Raw genomic sequence first — 22,321 nt, 5'->3', positions numbered from 1 at the left:
TTTGTAACACAAATCTCAAATGCTCTTCATGATCTTCCTTTGTTTTGGAATAAACTAGGATTCATCTATAAAAATTACTAGAAATTTATCTAGACAATCATGGAAAATCCTATTCATCAAATCCATATACCGCTGGTGCATTAGTCAATCCAAATGGCATCACATAAATTCATAATGCCATATCTGGTTCGAAATGCAGTCTTGGGAATATCTTTGTCAGCGACCCCACTTGATGGTAGCCTGACCGAAGATCAATCTTGGAAAACACCGAAGCTCCCTTTAACTGATCAAACAAATCACTTCTTGGTAATGGATACTTGTTTTTCACCGTCACCTTATTGAGCTCCTGTAATCAATACACATTCTCATCGAACCATCTTTTTTCTTCACAAATAAAATAGGAGCTCCCCATGGAGAATGACTGGTCGAATGAAACCTTATCTAACAACTCCTGAAGCTGCTTCTTTAACTCTTTAACTCTGCTGGAGCCATTCTATACGGGCTTAGATATTGGTGCCGTACCAGGAGCTAATTCTATACAAATTCCACTTCCCTTTCTGGAGGAAGTCCTGGCAAATCTTCTGGAAAAACATCTTCGAATTCTCTACTATGGGTACATCCCGACACTGAAGTCTGGAAACTTTTCTTTATTCACCACATTAGCTATGTACCCTGCACAACCCTTCCTTATCATCTTCTTCCTTCACTGCACTTATCATCAGGCTGTGTAGATGACCTTCCCCAAGGTGAAACTTTCTCCAGCATCTAAGTTAAACCTGGCCTTCTTCTTCCGACAATCTATTAATACTCCATATTTGCTCAGAAGTCCATCCCAAAATCATATCAAATCAGGCATATCAAAACAATCAAATTAACATTCAACTCATGCTCATCAATCACTATAGTTTCCCCCATCAACAACTTATCAGCAAAATAATTCTCCCCATTAGGCATCTCAATTTTACAGCATGTCCACTTACAAGGCTCAACCTAATCTTTTTATAATACCATTGAGAATAAAGATGGGTACCCCAGAATCAATCAGTACATATAAAGAGTTAGAGTGGAATTGAACTGACCAGTAACTGCAGATGGATTGGCTTCAGCTTCTTTCTAAGCTACTGAGTAAACTCTGCAGTCGAACCTCCAACAGTCTGAAGGGAAGTAGCTTGAGTAACTTTACAGTCCTTTGCCATGTGTCCCGGTTGTTTACATTTGAAACACACATTGTCTAATAGACAATTCCCTTGCTGCCTCCCACATTTTGACAATGGGGAATTAGTCCTTCTTGTTGTTGCGTGAGGAGTCCTCTATTCTTGCTACCCTTCTTTGAAATCCTTGTTGAAACTTTCTTTTACCTTTGTCCTCTGAGCCTGTGAATTCCCACTTCAATTTCTGAACTGCTGTCTGGCCTGAACTAGAATTACCAATCACCAACTGGGGGTTCTCCATCCGCCTCTCCTTTTCACTAAATCTCTGCCCTCAATGCCCGTTCCAAGGCCTCACTATAAGTCTGAGGAGGTTGACCACCCGCTATAACAATTTGGGCAATTTTTGGTGTAGTCCATTAATAAATCTCTCTAACCGGCACTGTTGAGTACTCACCATAGTAGGACAAAACGCCTAAGGAATTGAACATTGTAGCATACTCTCTAACAGTCATATTACCCTGCTTCAATTCCGTGAACTCTTGAGTCTTCACGGATAACATGTCTGCCGACCGATATTCTGCTTCAAATAGCCTTTTAAATTCATTCCAGGAAAGATTACTCGTCACATAGGTATGCTCCATTAGCTTCCACCATACCCAGCATCTCCTCTCAACAATAGGAACATAGCGGACTTTTTCCTGATCACTCATGGGAAACAAGGCCATTCCCGTTCGACAGTCTCTAGCCACCCTCTGTTACCGCCGGATCGTTTGAACCACTGAACTCTGGAGGTTGGTGCTTTTGAGAAAGTATATATGGTTCCACTTGTCCAGAAGGTGTAGCACCCATCGGCATAACTGGTCCAGTTACTGGAGGTGGAACTGGTATTTGGAGCTGTGGCTGAACTACTGGAGCGAGAGGATTTGTGTTCACTTGGTTACTTATACCCTCCGGATCACCCTCCTAAAGGCCTCATTAATGGCTGTCTGAATCATCCTGTTGATTGCGCCTCATCCAAAACAGAAGCTTTGGGCAGACGTAGCTGGTCCACATTAGGGGGCACACTGGTAGTCGGTGCTACTGGCTCCTAGTGCTGCTTCATTAATATTCTCCTCGCCCCTCCTATTAACCTTTCGTGGACGCCTCGTAGCCATACCCTTTACTCACCCAAATTTCAATCAATATAGCTAAGTCTATTCACTAAACAAGTAAAGAATACTTACAGCAATCGGCTGGAGAGAGTATCTGGGGACGCATGAGAATGATACTTCCATTACTTATAAACACCATTTCCAGCATCAATTAAATTAAAATCCTATAACAATTTAATCAAAACATCATTTCAAACGCCCAATCACGCTCTGATACCAAATGTAAAACCCCTCCCTAGCCGGGTATTTCCTAAGTATCCCTTGGCCATGAGAACCTAGAAAACGCACGCCTAGGAAAGAAGTTTATTTTAAAATCCTATTTAAAGAATAAACTTGTAGTTTAAAAACTATATATAGATATATTGTTTAATTTTTTTCTTAACTATAATAAGTTCATTGTATAATCAAAAAATATAATTTCCTTTCTTGGAGTAAATTATGAAATCCTAGTAATACTTACTAGAACATACACACTTTTATAAATTTACTAGCAATTTGATTTCCTTTAATACAACATTTTACTCCATTATAGAACATGGACTAATTACTAGATTATGAGATATGAACATAATTACTATACTAAATATTAGCAAAACCATTCAATAGTCATCATTAAAGCATCCCTCACGCTCATAGCGTCCCTTGGAATCTCTCCCACTTCATGCCTTAATCCGTACCTGCAAAACATTTTAAAACATTTCGTGGGGTGAGCGCTAATCGCTCAGTAAGGAATGGCCATTTATAAACAATTAAGGTTCATTATCCAATAAATAACTTAGGACTTTACCTACCTACAAAATATGCCTTCATTCTTTACATAACAAGTTCTAAAACATTCATACACTTTGGACTTTTCTCATAAACAAGTCATAACATAATCATACATAATAACATAGACATATATGACTTATGAAATATTCATTTACATGGCATGCTTATTTCTTTTGTCTTATACTTGATGGTTTCATTAGTCTTTGTTATCCGATCGGATTCATTTAAACCATTACCTTGTTCTTGGTCGTACCCTCAAAGGACTCATGGTTTCCATAAGAATTCCATTCCTCTGATCTGGTTTATACCTCAAGAGACTCATGGAATTCATTCTTTAACATTCATAAATTTTTCATAGACAACTAAATAAGCTATAGCATTACCATTAGAATGCAAACATATGGACTCAACTATTCCATGCTCAATCATACTATATTCTCTACTAACTTCTTAACTTAATTCATTTAATTCTCATACAATACAAGAATTTCAGTAGTAAGATTATTCAGTTTACGATAAATTAGAAACAAATGGGAATTCCATTAAGAGGTGGATGCCATACAGTTCGTTCTTTTCAAGCAATTTTTCCATTATCTTCTAATTCGAATTTATTTTTGGCCAAAACATAAACGTTTTAGGTCTGTTTCTAAAATTTTAACACTCAGAATCAACTCAATCGACTTCTATAACTTCAGTTATGACTGTTCAGTGAAGCATGTACAGTATAAGTCTTAAAACACCCAATCCGAATTCTATTCATTTACCCATGTCACCTTCATTTGCACATTCATATTATTTGCCATATCATTCTAAGTATAAAAGCCATAAACCTCCCTTTTTACGAACCAAAAAGTGCCAAAACATCGTCCAACTACAATCTCTAATTGGCATAATCATCCTCCATATGCACACATACACCAATCAACACACCCATTTAACACCACTCACAAAACTTAGCATCACACCTCATTAACATAAATACATTGTAGTTTCATAAACCCTAGGTGTTATCAATTGTAGTCATAAGGGAGATTTTTTTCCCTACCTTAGTATTCAAGCACAAAGATACTCCTCCTTGGCTCCAAAATTTCACCTTCCTACCTTACACACAACACCACTTATATTTCTTTTAACCAAAAAATTCAGAAAAACTAGGGTTTTGAAACTCACCTTTAACCCTGAATTGAAGTTTCTTAGGGTGGATGTGATCTCCTTTGAAAATCACTTGAAATCCTAGAAACTTTGAGAATAAAAGCTTGGATGTGGCTTTTATTGTGGTTTGAGAGATGAAGAAGAAGATTATATTTGGGGTCTCCAAGGCCGACACTCTCTTTTTAAACCTTGTAAATATTCATTCCATTGATACTCTATGTATTGGTCAATAAAAGTTAGATATAAAGGTCATTTGGCATAAATTTTTCATATAAGGGCGTTTGGTCATTTCTACCACAACATAAAGATAAGTACTCATTTAATGCCTTTGACTTCTTTAAAACACTTAACCATTAAGTAATTCTACTAGGCAAATGACTAATTTACCCTTGGTGCACTTTTATGGACACTAAATCATATGGTTTTGTATGAAAAGACCAGTATACCCTTGGTTACCGTTTATGCCATTTAACCTTATCAATCAACTTTATAACCATTCTACCCTCATTTCTCTTCAATGACATCATCCTTTACACTTTATAATGGCCACATCTCGAAATACATGTAAATTGACCATTTTACCCTTCCATTCAAAAAAAGAAAATTACTTGAAAAGTAAATTTCATACCGTAAGGCATTGGAATAATAACGCGGGGTTTACAGTGCAGCTATGTGGCGAAGGTACTAGTAGTTCGCTCTCCTTTTATTTGCATGCTATCATGCTTTCTTCGCCACTTGCTAACTTTTCATCTTGCCTTTTTAGGTCGCCATGGCAAGGAAGCTTCTGTAGGAGGAGTGTAACGTTACCTTAGAGGGCACTCACAAGGGGTGGATACTAGTAGAGACAGTGAAGGAGGATGCTCTGGCCAAGGCCGAGGTTGCAGAGAAAGAGAAAGAAGCTAAGTAGATCGAACTCGAATGGCTCATAGAGGAAGTGGCGACCTTTGAGGTTAAGGAAAGGGAGTTCCTTGACAAGCTTAATGTGAGCGAGGTCGTACGAGCCAAAGCTGTAGTCGAGGCAACTGAGGCTGAGAAGAACTTGGCGTAGCAGCGTGGTGCCAATAATAAGTTAAATTCTGAGCTTTCCTAGGCCCGAAAGGCTGCCTTGGACTAGGAAGCCAAATTTAAGTAGTCTTCACTTGACCTTGCCCAACAGGCGAAAGGTCGACAGAAGGCCGAAGCTAATGTCAGGCAACTCAGGCTTCAAATTGAAGAGCTGAATGAGGCCATCACTACTCGGTCCTGACAGACGTCGATCTTCCTTATGCAGAAGCCATGGGAGGCTCACCCTTCGATCGAATTTTCTTTCCTTTCACGAGCTTATCAAAAGGAAGTCGAGAGGATGAAAGTCGAAGCCTAGGGAATGGCCTACGTGTACTCGGATGACTCCGAGGATGATGGCAAGGGCCAAAAAGAGGGCAAGGAAGGCGAATAGGAGATCGGGCTTAAGCTGGAAGTTGAGGATCCGGTTTCCCTAACATACTTCCCTCGAGCGAGACTCCCAACCTTGGAGACACTGCTTCCGTCCCTCCTGTCAAGGAATCATCTCTTCCCACTAATGGCAAGCTCTTTGGATCAATCAAGGATGACCCCCCGGCTCCTCCAGCTGCCTAAGAGGTTTTTTACTTCATTTTTTTTTTTTTTTTAGAATGTAATAGAACTTTATCAATGAAAGAGAATTTTTCAACCTATCCTTGTCGAGCAAAGATTGTTATATTTCTGTAGAGTCATGTCATTTGTCCTAGTTGGACTTGTAACAGGAGATCCGAATTTGCTCTAAGTTAGAAATGCGAGGAAATTTTTTGTGACAAGCAATTCTGATTTCGGATCAGTTATCCGTATCAAATTTTGGTCATTGGCTTAAGGCCGATTTCCTTCTACGTGTTTTTTTCTTGAATTTTATCAAGTTTAACTTCATCGACTTAGGACGTTTCATCCTTAAAGAGTTGGATTTTGGTGTGGCTTTTGAGATAAGCTACCTTTTTCAGACTCTTGACTCCGAGTTTTCTTTTTGGAATACCATCACATAGGTCAAGATTTATGGGTCAGTGAATAGTTGCTTACGAACTAAAGATATTAATTACGAGCAAAGAAAAATCATGAATAATACCTCTTTTAGTGATCAAGCGCTTTGGCCGTGAACAACTTTACAACGGATTAAAAAAAGAAAGATAAGTGAAACCCGAGTTGCTTATTGGTAATACCTTCGCAAGTGCTCAGTGTTCCAAGCTCGCAGTATTGCTTTGCCATTAAGGTGTTCTAGGTGGAATGACCCTGGTGCGAGCTTTTTAGAGATCCTGAAAGGACCTTCCCATTCGGGTTCAAGTGCCCCCAAGTTCGAGTTTTGGGTACCTTGGACGATCCTTCTGAGGACTAGATCACCCATTTCAAAGTTTTTGTTTTTGACTTTAATATGGAAGTATCGTTTGGCTCGTTACTGATATGAGGCGAGCCTCAGGCGGAGAAGGTCTTCGTTTGTTTCCTTGTCGAAAACTTCTCTTCGAAATGAGCTGATTCCCACTTCAACTAGAGCCATTGCTTCACACCCGTATGATAGAGAGAACGAGGTTTCACCTATCAAACTCCTAGCTGTTATCCTATAAGACCACAAAGCTTTGGGAAATTCATCGGCCCATCTCTCTTTTAGGGCGTCGAGCTTCTTCTTAATAGTGTGCTTGATGACCTTGTTCATAGCCTCCACTTGTCCGTTAGCTTGAGGCCGATCGACAGTGGTGAAACTCTTCTTGATGCCGAGCTGTTCGCAGAAGGTTTTGAAGTCTTCACTATTAAACTGTTTTCCGTTGTCGGTTATTATCGTGTGGGGAATTTCAAACCGAAAAATATTGTTTTTGTAAAGAAAGTCTTTTAGCTTGTTTAACATGATGGTTGCTAGGGGCTTGGCCTTTGCCCACTTAGTGAAGTAGTCCAAAGCTATTACTACAAACTTAACGTCCCATTTTCCTTGAGGTAAAGGGCCGATAAGGTCGATGCCCTAGATTATAAATAGTTAGGGGCTTGTCAGAATGGTCAATTCTTGTGGTGGGGCTCGCGGAATATCTGTGAATCTCTAGCATCTGTCACATCTTCAAACATAATCTGTTGCATCGTCGAAAACTATTGGCCAATAATACCCCTAGCGAAGTACTTTGCGGGTTAGAGATCTGCCTTCTACATGGTTTCCACAAATTCCCTCATAAATGTCTCTCAGAACATAGTCTACGTCCTTATGGTCAATACATCGCTGCAACGGTACATTAAACCCACGCTTGTACAATTTATCAATGATGAGCATGTATCGAGCTGCCTTGGTGTGGAGTGTTCTGGCTTTGGTTCTCTCCTCTGGTAGTATACCATCCTTTAGGTAGGCGGTGATTGCATCCATCCAACTGTATCTTTAGCTCGTAGTTAAAACTAGACCTTATGAAGTGGAGATGCTTGGTCTTGGGAGAAACTTAATTGGGATGGAATCGGCTTTTTCCTGGTTCATTGTAGAAGCTAAGCGGGCTGGTGCATCTGCTTGCAAGTTTTTCTCCCTTGGGATCTGGAGAATTGTGAAGGATCTAAACTGCTAGAGCTCGCCTTTCGCTAGTTGGAGGTAGAACGCCATCTTGTCTTCCTTCGCCTAATATTCCTCAGTAATTTGATGGACCACTAGCTACGAGTCACTATAAATCTTAATGGATTCCTCCCCCATTTCTTTGACGAGGCGGATCCTACAAGCAACGCCTCGTACTCAACCTTGTTGTTAGAGGCGGTGAACTCGAATCCTACTACGGCTCTGATCGGGTTTCCCTCTAGACTTTAGAGGAAAAGCCTCGCTCCTGCCCCTTTCTCATTCGAGGAGCCATCTACATAAAAAGTTCATTGCCATAAGTGGTCGAGTTTCGGCTTCTGATGTCTAATTTCTCCCGAGGTGTCTGCCCTGGCGGGCTTAATTCATTTTCTGACTGGTAAGAGAATTTAGATATAAAATCTGTTAAGGCTTGCCCTTTGATTGTTGTCCTTAGAACGTACTTGATATCGTGCTAGCTCATCTCCATTATCCATTGGATCAAGCTACCCAATGTCTCGGCTTTCTGCATTATTTTCTTTAGTGGGAAATTTGTTAGCGTGTGGATGGAGTGCGCTTGTAAATAGGGTTACAGCTTCCTAGCAGTGATGACAAGGGCAAAGGCAAGCTTCTCCATCTTTGGGTACCTCGTCTCTGCGTCGAGCAATCTCTTGCTCACATAGTATACCAGCTACTGGACTCTTTCCTCTTCGCGTACCAACGCTGCGCTGACAATAGACTTTGGTACCGACAAATATAGCAGCAATGACTTGCCTTAGATGGGCTGAGACAGCAGGGGAGGTTGTCCCAGATGTTTCTTTAGCTCTTGGAAGGCTCTTTCACACTCCTCTGTCCATTTGAAACCTTTCCTCCCCTTCAAGGTCTCAAGGAACGGGAAACACCTATCTGTGGCTTTGGAAATGAATCTGTTGAGTGTGATCACATGCCCTGTCAAGCTCTGCACCTGTCTTATGCTAGTCCGGCTTTTCATATCGAGCATAGCCTGAATCTTCTCTGGGTTGGCTTTACACCCCGTTGGTTTACGAGGAAGCCCAAAAATTTCCTTGAGCTCACCCCGAAAGCACATTTTAAAGGATTGAGCTTCATTTGGTACCTTCTGAAGATGTCGAACATTTCCCCAAGTGCTCAACATGGCTTTCAACGACCTTTGATTTGATGAGCATGTCGTCGATGTATACCTCTATGGTATGATTAATTTGGTCAGCAAATATCTTGTTCACCCAGTGCTGATAGGTTGCCCCAGCATTCTTGAGGCCAAATGGCATAACCCTGTAACAATAAATTCTACGATCAGTAATAAAAGAAGTATGTTCTTCATCAGGTTGATACATCGGGATTTGGTTATATCCCAAGTACGCATCCATGAAGCTGAGTAGTGCGTTTCTTACTATCGCATCTACTAGCTAGTCGATCCGTGGTAGCAGAAAGCTGTCTTTGGGATAGACTTTATTTAGATCTGTGAAGTCGACGCAAGTCTGCCACTTGCCATTCGACTTCTTGACTAGGACTGGGTTGGCTAACCAGTCTGGGTATTTGACTTCTCTGATGAAGTTGACTTTCAAGAACTTGTCAACCTCATCCTTGAGCGCTTGTGAGCGCTCCGCATCCATGACCCACCTTCTTTTCTGCCTATGGGCCAAGCTTGAGGGTCGAGGTTCAACCTGTGGTACATTACCTCGGGGCTGATCTCAACCGTATCCGCATGCACCCACGCGAACACGTCGAGGTTCTTCTTCAAGAACCCACCAGATTATCGATCATTTCTTTGGTCAAATTGCTGCCAATTTTCAGCATGCGAGTTGGATCGTCCTCGTTGACACTTATTTCTCGCAGCTCTTTAGTCAGCCTTACTGCGAGCTCTTCTCTATGGATGCGAGGATCTATAGTATCCTCAAGTGGTCCAGGGTTAGGCTTGAATTCTACTATGACCATTGTTCTTGGGAGCGACCATTTTTGTGCTCTATGTATAGCCTGGTTGTAACATTCCCGAGATTCCTTTCTGTAGCCTTTGATCGTCGTGACTCCCTCAAGAGTCGAAAACCTCATTGCTTGGTAGCACACTGATGTGATTGCACTCAAATCATCCAAGATCGGCCTTTCGAGGATGACATTGTGAGCGATTGGGCACTCTACCACTAGGAATTTGGCCATCACCGTCTTGATCTTGGGCTTTGCCCCCAGAGTTATGGGAAGGTCGATCGTTCCCTTGGGAACCAAGCTGTCCCCGATAAACGCATAGAGCGGTGAAGGGCACGCCTTTAGGTCCCTCTTTGTGAACCTCATTCCTCGAAAAGCTTCCAAGAAAATTATGTTCGTTACACTCCCATTATCGACCATCACCCTTAACACTCTAGCATTTCCGATTTTGGCCACGATCACAATCGCGTCATGGTTGTGGTGAGGGGATTCTTCACATTCCTCGATTGTGAATCCTACTACCTTGCTATCTTGTCTAGGCCGCTTGGACGACTTCTGTTCGTAGCTCATTATCCGGGGGACCGAGTCTGTTCTGGCCTCTCAAGCATACTGCTCGCGAGCATGCCTTGAGCCCCCTGCTATGTCGGGCCCCTCATAAATCATTCGCATCAGGACTTTATTGGGGTTCGGCAGAGCTTGTGGGACCTAGTTTTGAATCTGGCTCTAAACATGGTTATTTTGCTCGCTAATATTTTCGCGAGCTAGTGCCGCTTTAATGAATTCCTTTAGGTGGTCCCTTCTTATTAGGTCCTCAATGACGTCCTTAAAAGCTCTCATTTGTGTTGTGCCCGACATCCCTGTGGTATCGACAGTACTTTTGCTGATCTTTTCAACTTGAAGCCCCCCTTATTCTTTCTGGAACGGGCAGTCTCTTCGCCTTATGAGAGACTTCGTAGATGTGGGCGATATTGTGAGTGAAAGGGGTGTTTATTGCATACCGTGAGAAAGACTGCCTATCTTTGCGGTTATCTATTCTTTGTCTTTTTTGGAACTTGTTGCGGTCCCTATCGTTGCAATCTTAGCCCCCGCGCTTATCTAATAGACGATCTTGTCGCCTGTCCAGGGCTCCTCGCGTCGAGCTTTTGGCCAGTGCTGTCAGCGAGTTTTCTAGCCTTTGGTGTTTTGCAGCCATGTGATAGAACTGGGCCAAGCTTATGTGATCTTCACTTTGGAGCTCTTTCTATAGCTCCATGTTTAGTCTGATCCCTACAATTAGCAAAGTTTGGATGGACTCCTCAAGGGCATCCACAACCTTCGCCTGCTCATTCTGGAACCTCGTTAGGTACGAGGTCAGTGTTTTGTCTCTCTCTTGATGAATGTTGCTCAAATAGCTGAGCGGCATCATGAACTGCTTCCTCGCTTGAAATTGTTGTAAGTACAACGAGGAGAATTGTTGCCAAGAGTTGATTGAGTTCGCCTTGAGCCTCTTATACCACCTTTTGGCATCCCCTACCAAAGTGACTATGAAGCGTCGACATTTCGCTAAGTCATAGACCTGGTGTAGCTCTATTAGGTCGTTGAAATTGTCGAGGTGGCCTTTGGGGTCCCCTCTCCCATCAAACTTGCTCTCTGGCGCCCTGAATCCTTATGGAAGCGGGGCTTGGCGTACTTCCTTTGTGAAGGGGGAACTTACTATTTCTTCCACCGTGCCATTCTAGTGAGCTCTCAGATCGTCAAGCATTTTCTACACGCGATCTAAGTCTTCATTGTAGTTGCCTTGGTGGTCTTTGTTCAGCCTCACTTCAAGCAAATGGGTTTGCAAATTTATCACTTGCGAGGTCCCTTTAGTGTACGCGTTGATGTGCGAGGTCGAGTCATGATGGCTACACTGATAAGTGTTATCATGCTCGTCAGTGCGTTCTCGTGACGTCGATTATAATCGGAACGTCGGTCATTGCCAGATTGACGCACTTGGCTTGTCTCGCGAGCCTATGAAGATCAATCTTGTCTTGGGTGTGGGTTAATACCGGCATGCTAATGCTGGGGATATCGCCAAGCGTCTCGGGGGTGGCCATTATTTTTGCTTTCCCCTAGCATTTGCTTCCCTGGTTGCCTTCCAGGGTTGGTCAACCTGCAGGATTCACGCTCAAGAGTGGAGTGCAATTTGCGATATCAAGGGTGTTGGTCGCCTCTCGGCACTGATGAAGCGCATCAACCATCTACAGAATTCATACTTGTTGGGATGGTGTTGGTGAAGCATGGCTGGTTGAGATTCTAGGCAGTTGGCTGCCGATTCCTCAGCTCAGCCACGTTTTGTTGCACCGCCTGTGCAACCATTGTTCACTAGTTGGCCGTTCTCAGGGTTTGACGTCCCTACCCCCTTGTGGTTTGTGATGTGTTGAGTTGGAGACACGGGCGGTCGGCGTCCAATGACGTCCTATTGCATTTCTTGGTAGATGGTTTCCACATTTTCAAGGTTTTCGATGGTGGTCTTTGATCTGGTGTGCATCATTGTGGGCCTGGATTGGGTTGGTTGCTGTGACTGTTCGTCTAAATATCTGAGATGTTGACGGAGGTTCGACCCTCCTTCTAGTGCCAAAATGTTGGTACTGAAATCTGCACCAACTAGAGTGATCCGATTGACCTTGGCGAGATCGGAACTGATATGTGGATGATTACAGGTAATCAGCGATGAAAAATAACGAATGCAATAATATAAATAACAAAGAGATTTTTAAAGTGGTTCGGTGAGATAAACTCTTGAGCCTACGTTCACTGTGTTTGTATTTGCTGTGAGAGCTTACAATTAGAGTTATATGAAAATTTTAATACTAAAATAAAACAAGAATCGAATTTATTCCGTAGGGATTTGCACTGGAATTGACGAACAACCAATATCAATATTAGTGTTTATTAGTATTGAATAGAAATTGAAATGGGGCGTGGCCAAGTGGTAAGGCAACGGGTTTTGGTCCCTTTCTCGCCGCTACCATATAGTATTCATCTTTACTTGGTGATAAATAAAGCATCCGTACTTTTTTTGATTTCTCAAAGATTTCATAAAATGGGCTTTCTAGAGACCCCCAATAACCAATTCTCGCATGAATTGCTAAGGATCCAATAAGTCCAACATTGATTCCTTCAGACGTGTCAATTGGGCAAATGTGTCCATAGTGACTAGGATGGATATCTCGTATCCGAAAACTAGCAGTTCGTCCTGTCAATCCTCCAGGTTCATCGTTGTAGGGGGTTTATATACAAGATTTGTAGAAAGGAAAGAGCGAAAATAAAGGGATTACAATTGATTCGAAATGCAATTATGATATTCTCGCGATTGGGCGCTGTGATTGTGCAGAGATTGCTGTTGATCCAGTCTTCCTCGCAATATCTAATATCTGAAGTTATCTAGGAATTGATTGAGTGATCATTTGGGTTATTCGCGACTAGCTTATGTTGGGTCGAGCTGAATGTCGACGAGCTTATACCGGGTCTAACAACCGGTGAAGTTGAGCTGATACCAGGTCGAGCCATATCCTCGCGATATCCAGAGCTTGGTGGAAAAATTACACACAACACGAATTTTTCTTGATTAATTACAAACGTCCACTGCAAGTACTACTGTCGATTTCATTCTTTCTACCACCAAATAAGGCGTAATTTGTTCAATGTTAATCCACCAAAGTCAATTAAATAAAAATTTTCCAAAAAAGGTTGAAAATTAAAAAAAAAAAAAAAATGGAATAAAAAAAAATGGAACTAAGAATTTTTTTTTTTTGAAAATGGTGGAAAAAGGGGTTTATATATAGGGGCATTTTCGGTAAAATGCCATTTGGTGGTTACATGTGTATTGGACTTAGGATTTTGGTCAATATTTATAGCCCCCCTGGAGTTTTGGTTATTTTTTAAAGAGTAAACAACATATTTCCACCCAAGGTTTGACGAAATCCCAAGTTGGTACCACAGGTTCCATTTATTCCAGATTTCCACCCTTAAAATAGCACTGTTAACATTTTTTAGGATAGTGAGGGTGTAATTACCATAATGCCCTTTAACCCTAAATTAATAAATTATATTTTAACCCCTAAATTACTAAAATTATAAAATTAACCATCTTATTTTGAAATTATATCAATTACACCCTCAGTGACTGTGCACCGTCTCGATTTTCACCAGATCTGGGCTATTTTTGATGCCGGCGAAACCCCTGGTCATCTCCATCACCTTCCCCATCATTCGTCGTCCAAAACCCCTCTGGTTCCTGACTCATTGGGCCTTCCGATTGCCGGTGCCGTCAAGCTTAGGTTTTCGTCGTTCTTCACTGGATTCCGGTCGATTTCGACGACGAAAATCCAATTCGACGTCACCACTGCAACCAGCGTCTCCTAATCTACAAAACCCCTATGTCCCAACAACCGTTTAGTGGCCATTCGCCGGTGGACACCAACGAAAACCCGTCACATGTGGCGGCTGTCATGGCTGGAGATCGGCGGGCGATGAGGGGTTGTCAAGGGTATGGTTTGGTAGAGGAGAGGATGAGGGTTCGAATGGTGGTGACAATGGTGATTTTGGGTGGAAGAATCGTTGGAAAAAAGCGAAAAATGATGGCGGCGATGTTGCTAACGTGTACCAGATTTTTGTTAAGGGCGGCGATCTGCTAATGTGCACTTCCTCTGTGAAATGACCAATTTACCCTTGAGCCGTTATATCTAACCATTTCTCGTTACTTTAAGGGTAAAAATTTGAAATAAATGGAACCTGTGATACCAACTCGGGATTTTGTTAAACCTTGGGTGGGAACATGCCGTTTACTCTTTTTTTAAAAACCTTATTATCATATAGAACTTCTATAGTCATACTCTTATTTTCCTCAAATATTGAAATACGTGGAAATATCCAAAAGAAGGTTCACGAAGTAGCATTAGCATTGAGCCGGCATTGCCTACCTACAAGCCTAACCCCCAATCCCAATTAATTAATTTATTAAATAGATTACCTCTTTAATAATCCCAAACGGCCATACTCAATCAATATTTATTCGTTAATAAAATAAAAATAACAATCTGTGTTGATAAACACGAAGGACGGAGGTTTGAATTTGATTGAGAAACTTCATTCGAAGTTATCGCAAGTTCGCAACGTGACATGACATCACGTACCCATAACCCATATAAGTTTATATGGTAACACCTGGTGCCGTTATTAACCTATTGTCATCGTCCTATATTTTCTCCATTCTCTGACCCTCTGTTACTTCACTACTCTTCTTTCATTCATTTAATAACCATCCTTTTTCATACTTCTCTTCCTCCTTCTCAAACCCTAAAACCCCGCATGGATCCCAATCCCAAAAACTTCCCTGTTCTCTCCTACGTCATGGCCCGTCTTCCCACCTTCGGACCTAGAACCACCTCGGCCACCGCCGCCGAATACGACATCGAACAACCCGATCCATCCTCTTCGGGTCAATCAGAGATAATTGTTGATCGAATGCCTCATTTGTCTGACCCCAAGCTCATCTCCTCCATGAGGCACGCCATTCATGACGTCTACCAGACCCGATCCGTTCTCCAGGCTCTCGGGCCGCGCCCTGACCACGAGACAGTCGACAACGCAAAAGCTAGACTCTCTGAAATAGAAAGCAGTCTGTCGAAATCTCTGGAGGAAATCGTGCTTATGCCTCGCCCTGCTGAGGTGGACCGTTTCGAGTGGCGGGCGCACTTGGCGGAGAAAGAGAAGGAATGTAGAGAAAAGGCAGAGAAGGAGAAAAGCGTGTACAAATCGATTTTACAAGTGGATGAGATGCACGAGGCCTATGAGAAGATGTTGAAGGAGGCGGAGGCGCTGTTGGTTAAGATTTATGAGAAAGCGGAAAATGCGGATGGCAGTGAGGTCTTACCTGTAAGTGAAGAAGTCAATGAGGAAGTTGTGGGAGTGCTTCAAGAAGCTTCTGGAAAGCCCTTGGAAAGAGTCGATTTGTCTTCCAGACGCCTCAGGTTCTTGCCCGAAGCTTTTGGAAGGATATCAGGATTGAAAGTCTTAAATTTGTCTAATAATCAGCTTGAGGTAACATTTATTTCATTTTTTTGTCCTTATTTACCTGTCTTTAATTGAATTTAATTTGTTTACAATAATGTGAAAAGTGTGGAAAATTATAATTATAAAAGGCTTACTTGGTTCCATTTTATTGAAATTTAAAATTTGTAACTTGTTAGAATCATTTTCAGTGCTGTTTTTTCCATTACATATCAGGTTATCCCTGACTCAATAGCTGGATTAACGAATTTGGAAGAACTTTATTTGGGTTCAAATCTTTTAGAGTCCCTACCTGACTCCATTGGGTTGTTGTATAATTTGAAAATCCTTGATGTTTCTGGAAACAAACTGTGTGCTTTACCAGATTCCATCTGTCAATGCAGGTAAGTTTATTGCTCGTTTGTTGAAATTTGTCTTTTCTGTTGTTCTTTTTAGACTTTTAAATTCGTTTGGAATGATTCAGGTCATTGGTGGAGCTCGATGCTGGCTTCAACCGCCTATCATACTTGCCAACTAATATTGGATTTGAATTAGTGAATCTACAGAAGCTTTCAATTCCTTTGAATAAGATTCGTTCGCTTCCAACGTCAATTGGCGAGATGAGGTCTCTGCGGTATCTGGATGCTCACTTCAATGAGCTCCATGGCCTCCCACTATCAATTGGGAAATTGACAAATCTTGAGATCTTAAATCTGAGCAAAAATTTCAATGACCTGACTGAACTTCCGGAAACCTTTGGTGATTTGATAAACCTGAAGGAACTTGATCTTAGTAACAACCAGATTCATGCTCTTCCTGATACATTTGGCCGACTTGACAATTTGACAAAACTCGACCTGGATGAGAATCCTCTCGTAATCCCACCAATGGAGGTTGTGAAGCAAGGAGTTGAAGCTGTCAAAGATTTTATGGCCAAGAGGTGGCTTCAACTACTAGTGGAGGAGGAAAGGAAAAGCATGATGCAAGTAAGCGAAGAGGGACAGACAGGATGGTTGACCCGCAGCACCTCGTGGTTGAAAACTTATGTTTCTGGTGTTAGTGAAACTGTCTCAGAATATTTAGGAACTGGGAGTCCTAGGGACCCTTGCCTTGATCAACAGTTTTGACTCCATGCTCCAAGAATATCTTGAGTATCCAAATTCCTGATGTTGTGGGACACTTTGGGATTTGTCGCTGTTAATATAGTTGCTCTTTCTTATTCTAACTTGATCAATTAGAGCAGGGCATAAAGTGATGAATCTCCAACAATTTTGCTGCTTGGGAATTTTTAATAGTAGGGGTGTCTGGTAAGTTATTTATTACTATGTTTTTATTTTAGTGAAATGCCTTTAACTGTACATTAAAGAAACTGGAATTTGAAATTTTTATACCAGTCCTTTTCGTGTGATATATCGAAATAAGGGAGATCATTGGATTGTCTTATAATGAAAATACTCACTTGCGATTTGCGAATTCCTATTACTCAATTGTTTTGACGATGACATTGACATTGTCACTATCCACGACCAGAAGTGGAAAAGTAACCATATGAAGAAAGAAGGTTATCCTTCCCAGTTCTACCTTACAATTTTTAGGGAGCAGTAAACAATGGTTTTTGGTCTTTAGAAAGCAGTAAACAATGACCTTTGATCTCCTACATTTAGTGTTATAATGGTTTTGTTAATATGGTAAGGTAGATGTCACTTGTCAGGGTGTTTACTGTTTAGTGGCTGAAGCTTTTTGGCTATCACAAAAGTAGTGAATCAAATCATAGCATAAGGTATTTGGAAATGTTTGAAGTAGTTGAAAAGGAGGAGTGTTATGAGTTCAACCCTGTAAATTTACGAAAGATGAAATGATTTTATGGATGATTGGTTGCTCGTTTTTGTAGTTTGGATCATGTTTATTGCTCGTTTTTGTAGTGATTATTGGGTTTCGGGGGCTGGTATATATAGCTTATGGATTTTGCCCTTTCTTATTTTGGACGCTGGGACGAAGCGTCGTCCGTGAACCATTTCAAAAGTGATATAACATATTTTCTATAATCTGTTTTGTTTAAGGTTTTGGAATAGTTAATTACAAATGCTGAATTATGATAGGAAGAACCATTGGATTCAGAATTCTACATGAATCCAAATGGTGATACAACTAGAGGTGCCTTACAGCTACATGTTGATAAAGTATGAGGATTGTGCTATTGTTAGTCAATATTTTTGTTTTTCCTCGTATCGCCTGAGTTAACACCTTTTGATTTAGTGGATTATGAAAGAATTGGGTAATTACATACATATAAGGATTATATGGACAAAATTATAATAATTAAGTATATTGAATATTAAAAGTATGACGAGTGCAGTTGAAAAAAATAGGGAAGTCATTATCCGACTTGTATAAATTCTAATGTTATTTGATTATTATAATTTTGTCCATTCTTTAAATAATTGACAATTGGGACATTGTAGGCCATGCAATTCGTTAAAGTCTAAAGCTAACCACTTTCTGATAAATATTATTTTTTAACAAATTAATATGACATATCATCTCTTTTAATTTTATTTTGTAATCATCTTAAAATACAAAGTTTATATGGTTGAATTTTTTTTTTTTTAAATTATAAAATAAAATTTTCATTAAGAATGAGCAAAATTTCAAGGTATAAATGTTCACCTTAAAACAAATTTTCTTGGTATATCAGAGCCATGATCATAGGAAGATCCATTGGATTCATCGTTCTATGTGTTTCCATCTTGTTCTAGATCTTTTAAAACCACACGATATGAGTTAATTTAAGTTGAAACAATACTACACATTCAATAATTTAAGATAAATTTTAATGTCTTTTTATTATATTGTTTTACTTGGTCAATACGATGTTAAACCAAACTAGTGAATGAATCCAATGGTAGTCTAATTACAAAAGCAAAAGACCTTAATGTCACCTCTATAAATGGTTTCTCAATCCACGTAGACTTTAGATGATATTTGTAACTATAGTATTATTCAAGATTTTTTAATTAATAATATGATTCATATTACGTATCCTTCTTTAACTGATTCCACATTCACCATTTTCGTCAATTATTAATGTAAACTTGTGGGGCTTGATTCCTTGAATGCTATTATCATTTCATAGCATTCAAGGAAACACACAGCCAGCCATTCATGCTGCACTTTCTGATGACTACTTTTTCCTGTAAGAACAAGAAATGTGATTCCACATTATGACAGAAAAACTGCCTTGGTAAATTCTCTTGTCATTGGATACCGACCTTAATATTAATGATGCCAACCAATAGATGGTGGATAATTAATAACTTTAATCTCATAATGTCTCTGAATATTAATTTAAGCATGCAATGATTGTCTTATTTCGGTGATTACGCTACCATAATCCTCTATCAAAGACCACTAATTCTATATGATCTCAATATTTGTTTCTCCACACACAAGCCTTACTTCGGGAAGAGTTTAGTGACTTCTCCTTTGAACTTTTGAGTGAGATGGAGCAAGCAGATCATGCTAAATCTGTCCTCGAGTCTCCTCTAATTCCAAATTCTGAAGAGAGTTTTGATCATGGTGCAACTCTGTCCAAGAAATTAATATGTGACAAAACAGAGATAATGGAGGAGTTGAAAATGCAAATGCATTTGGCAGGACCTCTGGTTGCGGTTAGTTTCTTACAATATAGCTTACAGATGATTTCTGTCATGTATGTTGGCCATCTTGTTGAGCTATCTCTCGCGAGTGCTTCCATGGCTACTTCTTTTGCCGGAGTCACTGGTTTCAGTTTCATGGTAAGCTTTTCATAGTTGCTACTACAATTTCTTACACATCAAATCTCCGGAAACTGCAAAGAGATGAACATGTCAAAGCAATGAACTGCTATCTTGTTCTCTTAATTATTTGATTAGATGTCTTTCTTTTCGAGGCACCATTTCAATTTCTTTGTTATTATCTACAGTATCATAATTATAGGATTGGGATATTGTAGACCCTTAATTATATTATTATATCACACTGATTTGTCGCGCGTTCATAAAGATATGCAATGAAAATAATGAAGTGTTCTACTATAATATAATTAGTTGTAGTTGTATGTTCACCTCAACTAAACTTTGGAATGTAAATTTTGTTAATTAATTATAACAAGCTGGGAATGGGAAGTGCACTGGAGACACTCTGTGGACAAGCATATGGAGCAAAACAGAATCCCATGCTGGTGTATACATGCAGAGAGCTATGCTTGTTCTTACATTTGCAATTCTTCCTATAGCAATTCTGTGGGCCTTTACAGAGCAAATTTTCACAACCCTTAAACAAGACCCCCAAATTTCATTGGAGTCAGGGATATATGCTCGCTGGTTGATCCCTAGCATTCTTCCTTTCAGCCTTCTTCAGTGTCAATTAAGATTCTTGCAAACCCAGAATAATGTATTCCCATTGATGATAAGTACCGGAGTCACAAGTTTGGTTCATGTCCTTACTTGTTGGACTTTCCTTTTCGGATTTGGATTTGGGAGCAAAGGAGCCGCCCTGTCTTGTGCCATCTCTTATTGGGTCAATGTGTTTATCTTGGCTATCTATATCAAGTTTTCTCCAACGTGTCGGAAAACTTGGACGGGTTTCTCCAAAGAGGCCCTGGAAAATCTCCACAGCTTTCTTGGATTAGGCATACCTTCAGCTCTTATGGTCTGGTAAGTTTGATATCTCTTACACATTAATAATAAAACTGCATGCTTTTATGAAGCCTAAGAGTCTGTAATAAGTATGTGATGTTATTATTTTGTGACATTTATCAGCTTGGAATACTGGTCATATGAGTTTTTGGTTCTCATGTCGGGCCTTCTTCCCAATCCCAAGCTAGAAACATCAATGATGTCGATCAGGTTTGCATTTCCTTGACATTCATCACAAGTGCATATTAACTACTGATGATATATTGAAACAAATATCAAATTAACCTGCCAATAGCGTTTGTTAGTTCTACAGTGTTGGATATTCACATTCATTAAACAATTTTTTCATGGTTAGTGTTAATCAAACCCTATTCGTCACCTTAGAGTAATGTGACTCTGTAAAGACATGAATTTCATATGGTGGTTCTGTTTTTTGAATAGCAGAAAACAACTTCAATAATAAAAAAATTAGAACCCTATAATTAAGGCAACATTGGAGCTGACTTTTAACTAGAATACTAAGAATTACTTGTATGTCTTCAGTATGCCTCATAATATATGCTGCTAATTTCAAACAATTCGCTTGGCAGTCTAAACACAAGTTCAGTGGTCTTCAGGATCCCCTATGGTTTGGGAAGTGCTATAAGGTAGATATGCTAAAACACGACAGATAATTGATATTCCTCAACCGTGAAATCTGACATAATGTATTGAATGTTTTCTTCTCTTTTTCTTGGTCCCTTAAAGCACAAGAGTTTCAAATGAATTAGGGGCAGAGAGACCTTATACTGCGCGTCTTGCAGTGCTGATTGCCATAATTTTGGCTGTCATGGAGAATCTTTTTCTAAGCTCAATTGCAGTTGCTGCAAGGGACATACGGGGCTGTATGTACACCAATGAAGTGGAGGTAACAACATATCTGGCATCCATAATGTTAGTGCTGTCTATATCAAACTTCATGGATGGAATGCAGGCTGTATTTTCAGGTTTAAGTTATTTCCTTTTTGCAATAACTTTCAATAGAACTTTCTGATTGAAAAATTAAAATAAGTTCCGGTTCGTGATTTTGTATCTGATGCTTTACTTCAAGCTAATGATATAATCCTGGTATCAGAAAAATTAACTATGCTGAACCATAATGCATGTAGGGATTGCTAGAGGATGTGGTTGGCAGAAGATTTGTGTGTATGTAAATCTAGCAGCATATTACCTTGTTGGCCTTCCTTCGGCTATAAGCCTAACATTTTTCTTCCAATTTGGAGGAAAGGTAAGAAGTTGGTTAATATTTGGAAAGCATATGCGTGAGTTACTGATTCCATTTCCCGGTTCTGCAGGGACTTTGGATGGGAATCATATGTGGGAGTGGCCTACAAGCACTTTTGCTTTTAATCATTACAATGCGCACAAATTGGAAGGAAGAAGTAAACTAATGCCTTAATCATCTGTTTTATTAGTAGCACATAAATGGTATATCAATATGCATATTGTTTAATTTCCTCTAATTGTTCTTCTGCAAAACGGCTTGTGCCAGGCGAAGAAGGCCAAGAAAAGAGTGTTTGCCTCCACAATTCCAACGGATACGGCATCATGAAGGCATTAAGCTGTTTAATCTCTACTTTTAGCACTCGAATTTCATAANAATATGCATATTGTTTAATTTCCTCTAATTGTTCTTCTGCAAAACGGCTTGTGCCAGGCGAAGAAGGCCAAGAAAAGAGTGTTTGCCTCCACAATTCCAACGGATACGGCATCATGAAGGCATTAAGCTGTTTAATCTCTACTTTTAGCACTCGAATTTCATAAAATTAGCCGTGCAGTTAGAAAAAAGAAAATTTTCAAAAACTTACCCCAAGTTTAGTGAGATATTAAGAACCGCCTAAACGGTTGTGAAACTAACAATGATCTACCGATCTTTGGTCA

The 22,321-nt window shown here is 40.1% G+C and overlaps 2 protein-coding genes across 2 annotated transcripts; both read left to right on the top strand.

Annotated features, from left to right (window-relative positions):
• The first annotated feature begins 14,992 nt into the window (after positions 1–14,992).
• On the top strand, positions 14,993–17,115 carry LOC116119619 (plant intracellular Ras-group-related LRR protein 9-like). Its single transcript, XM_031405566.1, has 3 exons — positions 14,993–15,776; positions 15,963–16,129; positions 16,210–17,115. Exons 1-3 carry the CDS (start codon positions 15,045–15,047, stop codon positions 16,850–16,852), a joined length of 1,542 nt encoding a protein of 513 aa, XP_031261426.1. The 5' UTR covers positions 14,993–15,044; the 3' UTR covers positions 16,853–17,115.
• A 2,110-nt stretch (positions 17,116–19,225) lies between these two features.
• On the top strand, positions 19,226–22,048 carry LOC116119604 (protein DETOXIFICATION 16-like). Its single transcript, XM_031405546.1, is given in 9 exon segments — positions 19,226–19,519; positions 19,876–19,939; positions 19,942–20,419; positions 20,525–20,611; positions 20,992–21,048; positions 21,149–21,387; positions 21,550–21,668; positions 21,736–21,822; positions 21,933–22,048. Coding segments are annotated over 9 exon segments (1,485 nt in total). The 3' UTR covers positions 21,993–22,048.
• The last annotated feature ends 273 nt before the right edge of the window (positions 22,049–22,321 follow it).

This window comes from Pistacia vera, unplaced genomic scaffold (genome assembly GCF_008641045.1).
Source record: "Pistacia vera cultivar Batoury unplaced genomic scaffold, PisVer_v2 Contig897, whole genome shotgun sequence".
Lineage (NCBI taxonomy): Eukaryota > Viridiplantae > Streptophyta > Magnoliopsida > Sapindales > Anacardiaceae > Pistacia > Pistacia vera.
The sequence above is the reverse complement of the archived record's forward strand: the minus strand, read 5'-3'. Positions and strand labels throughout refer to the sequence as shown.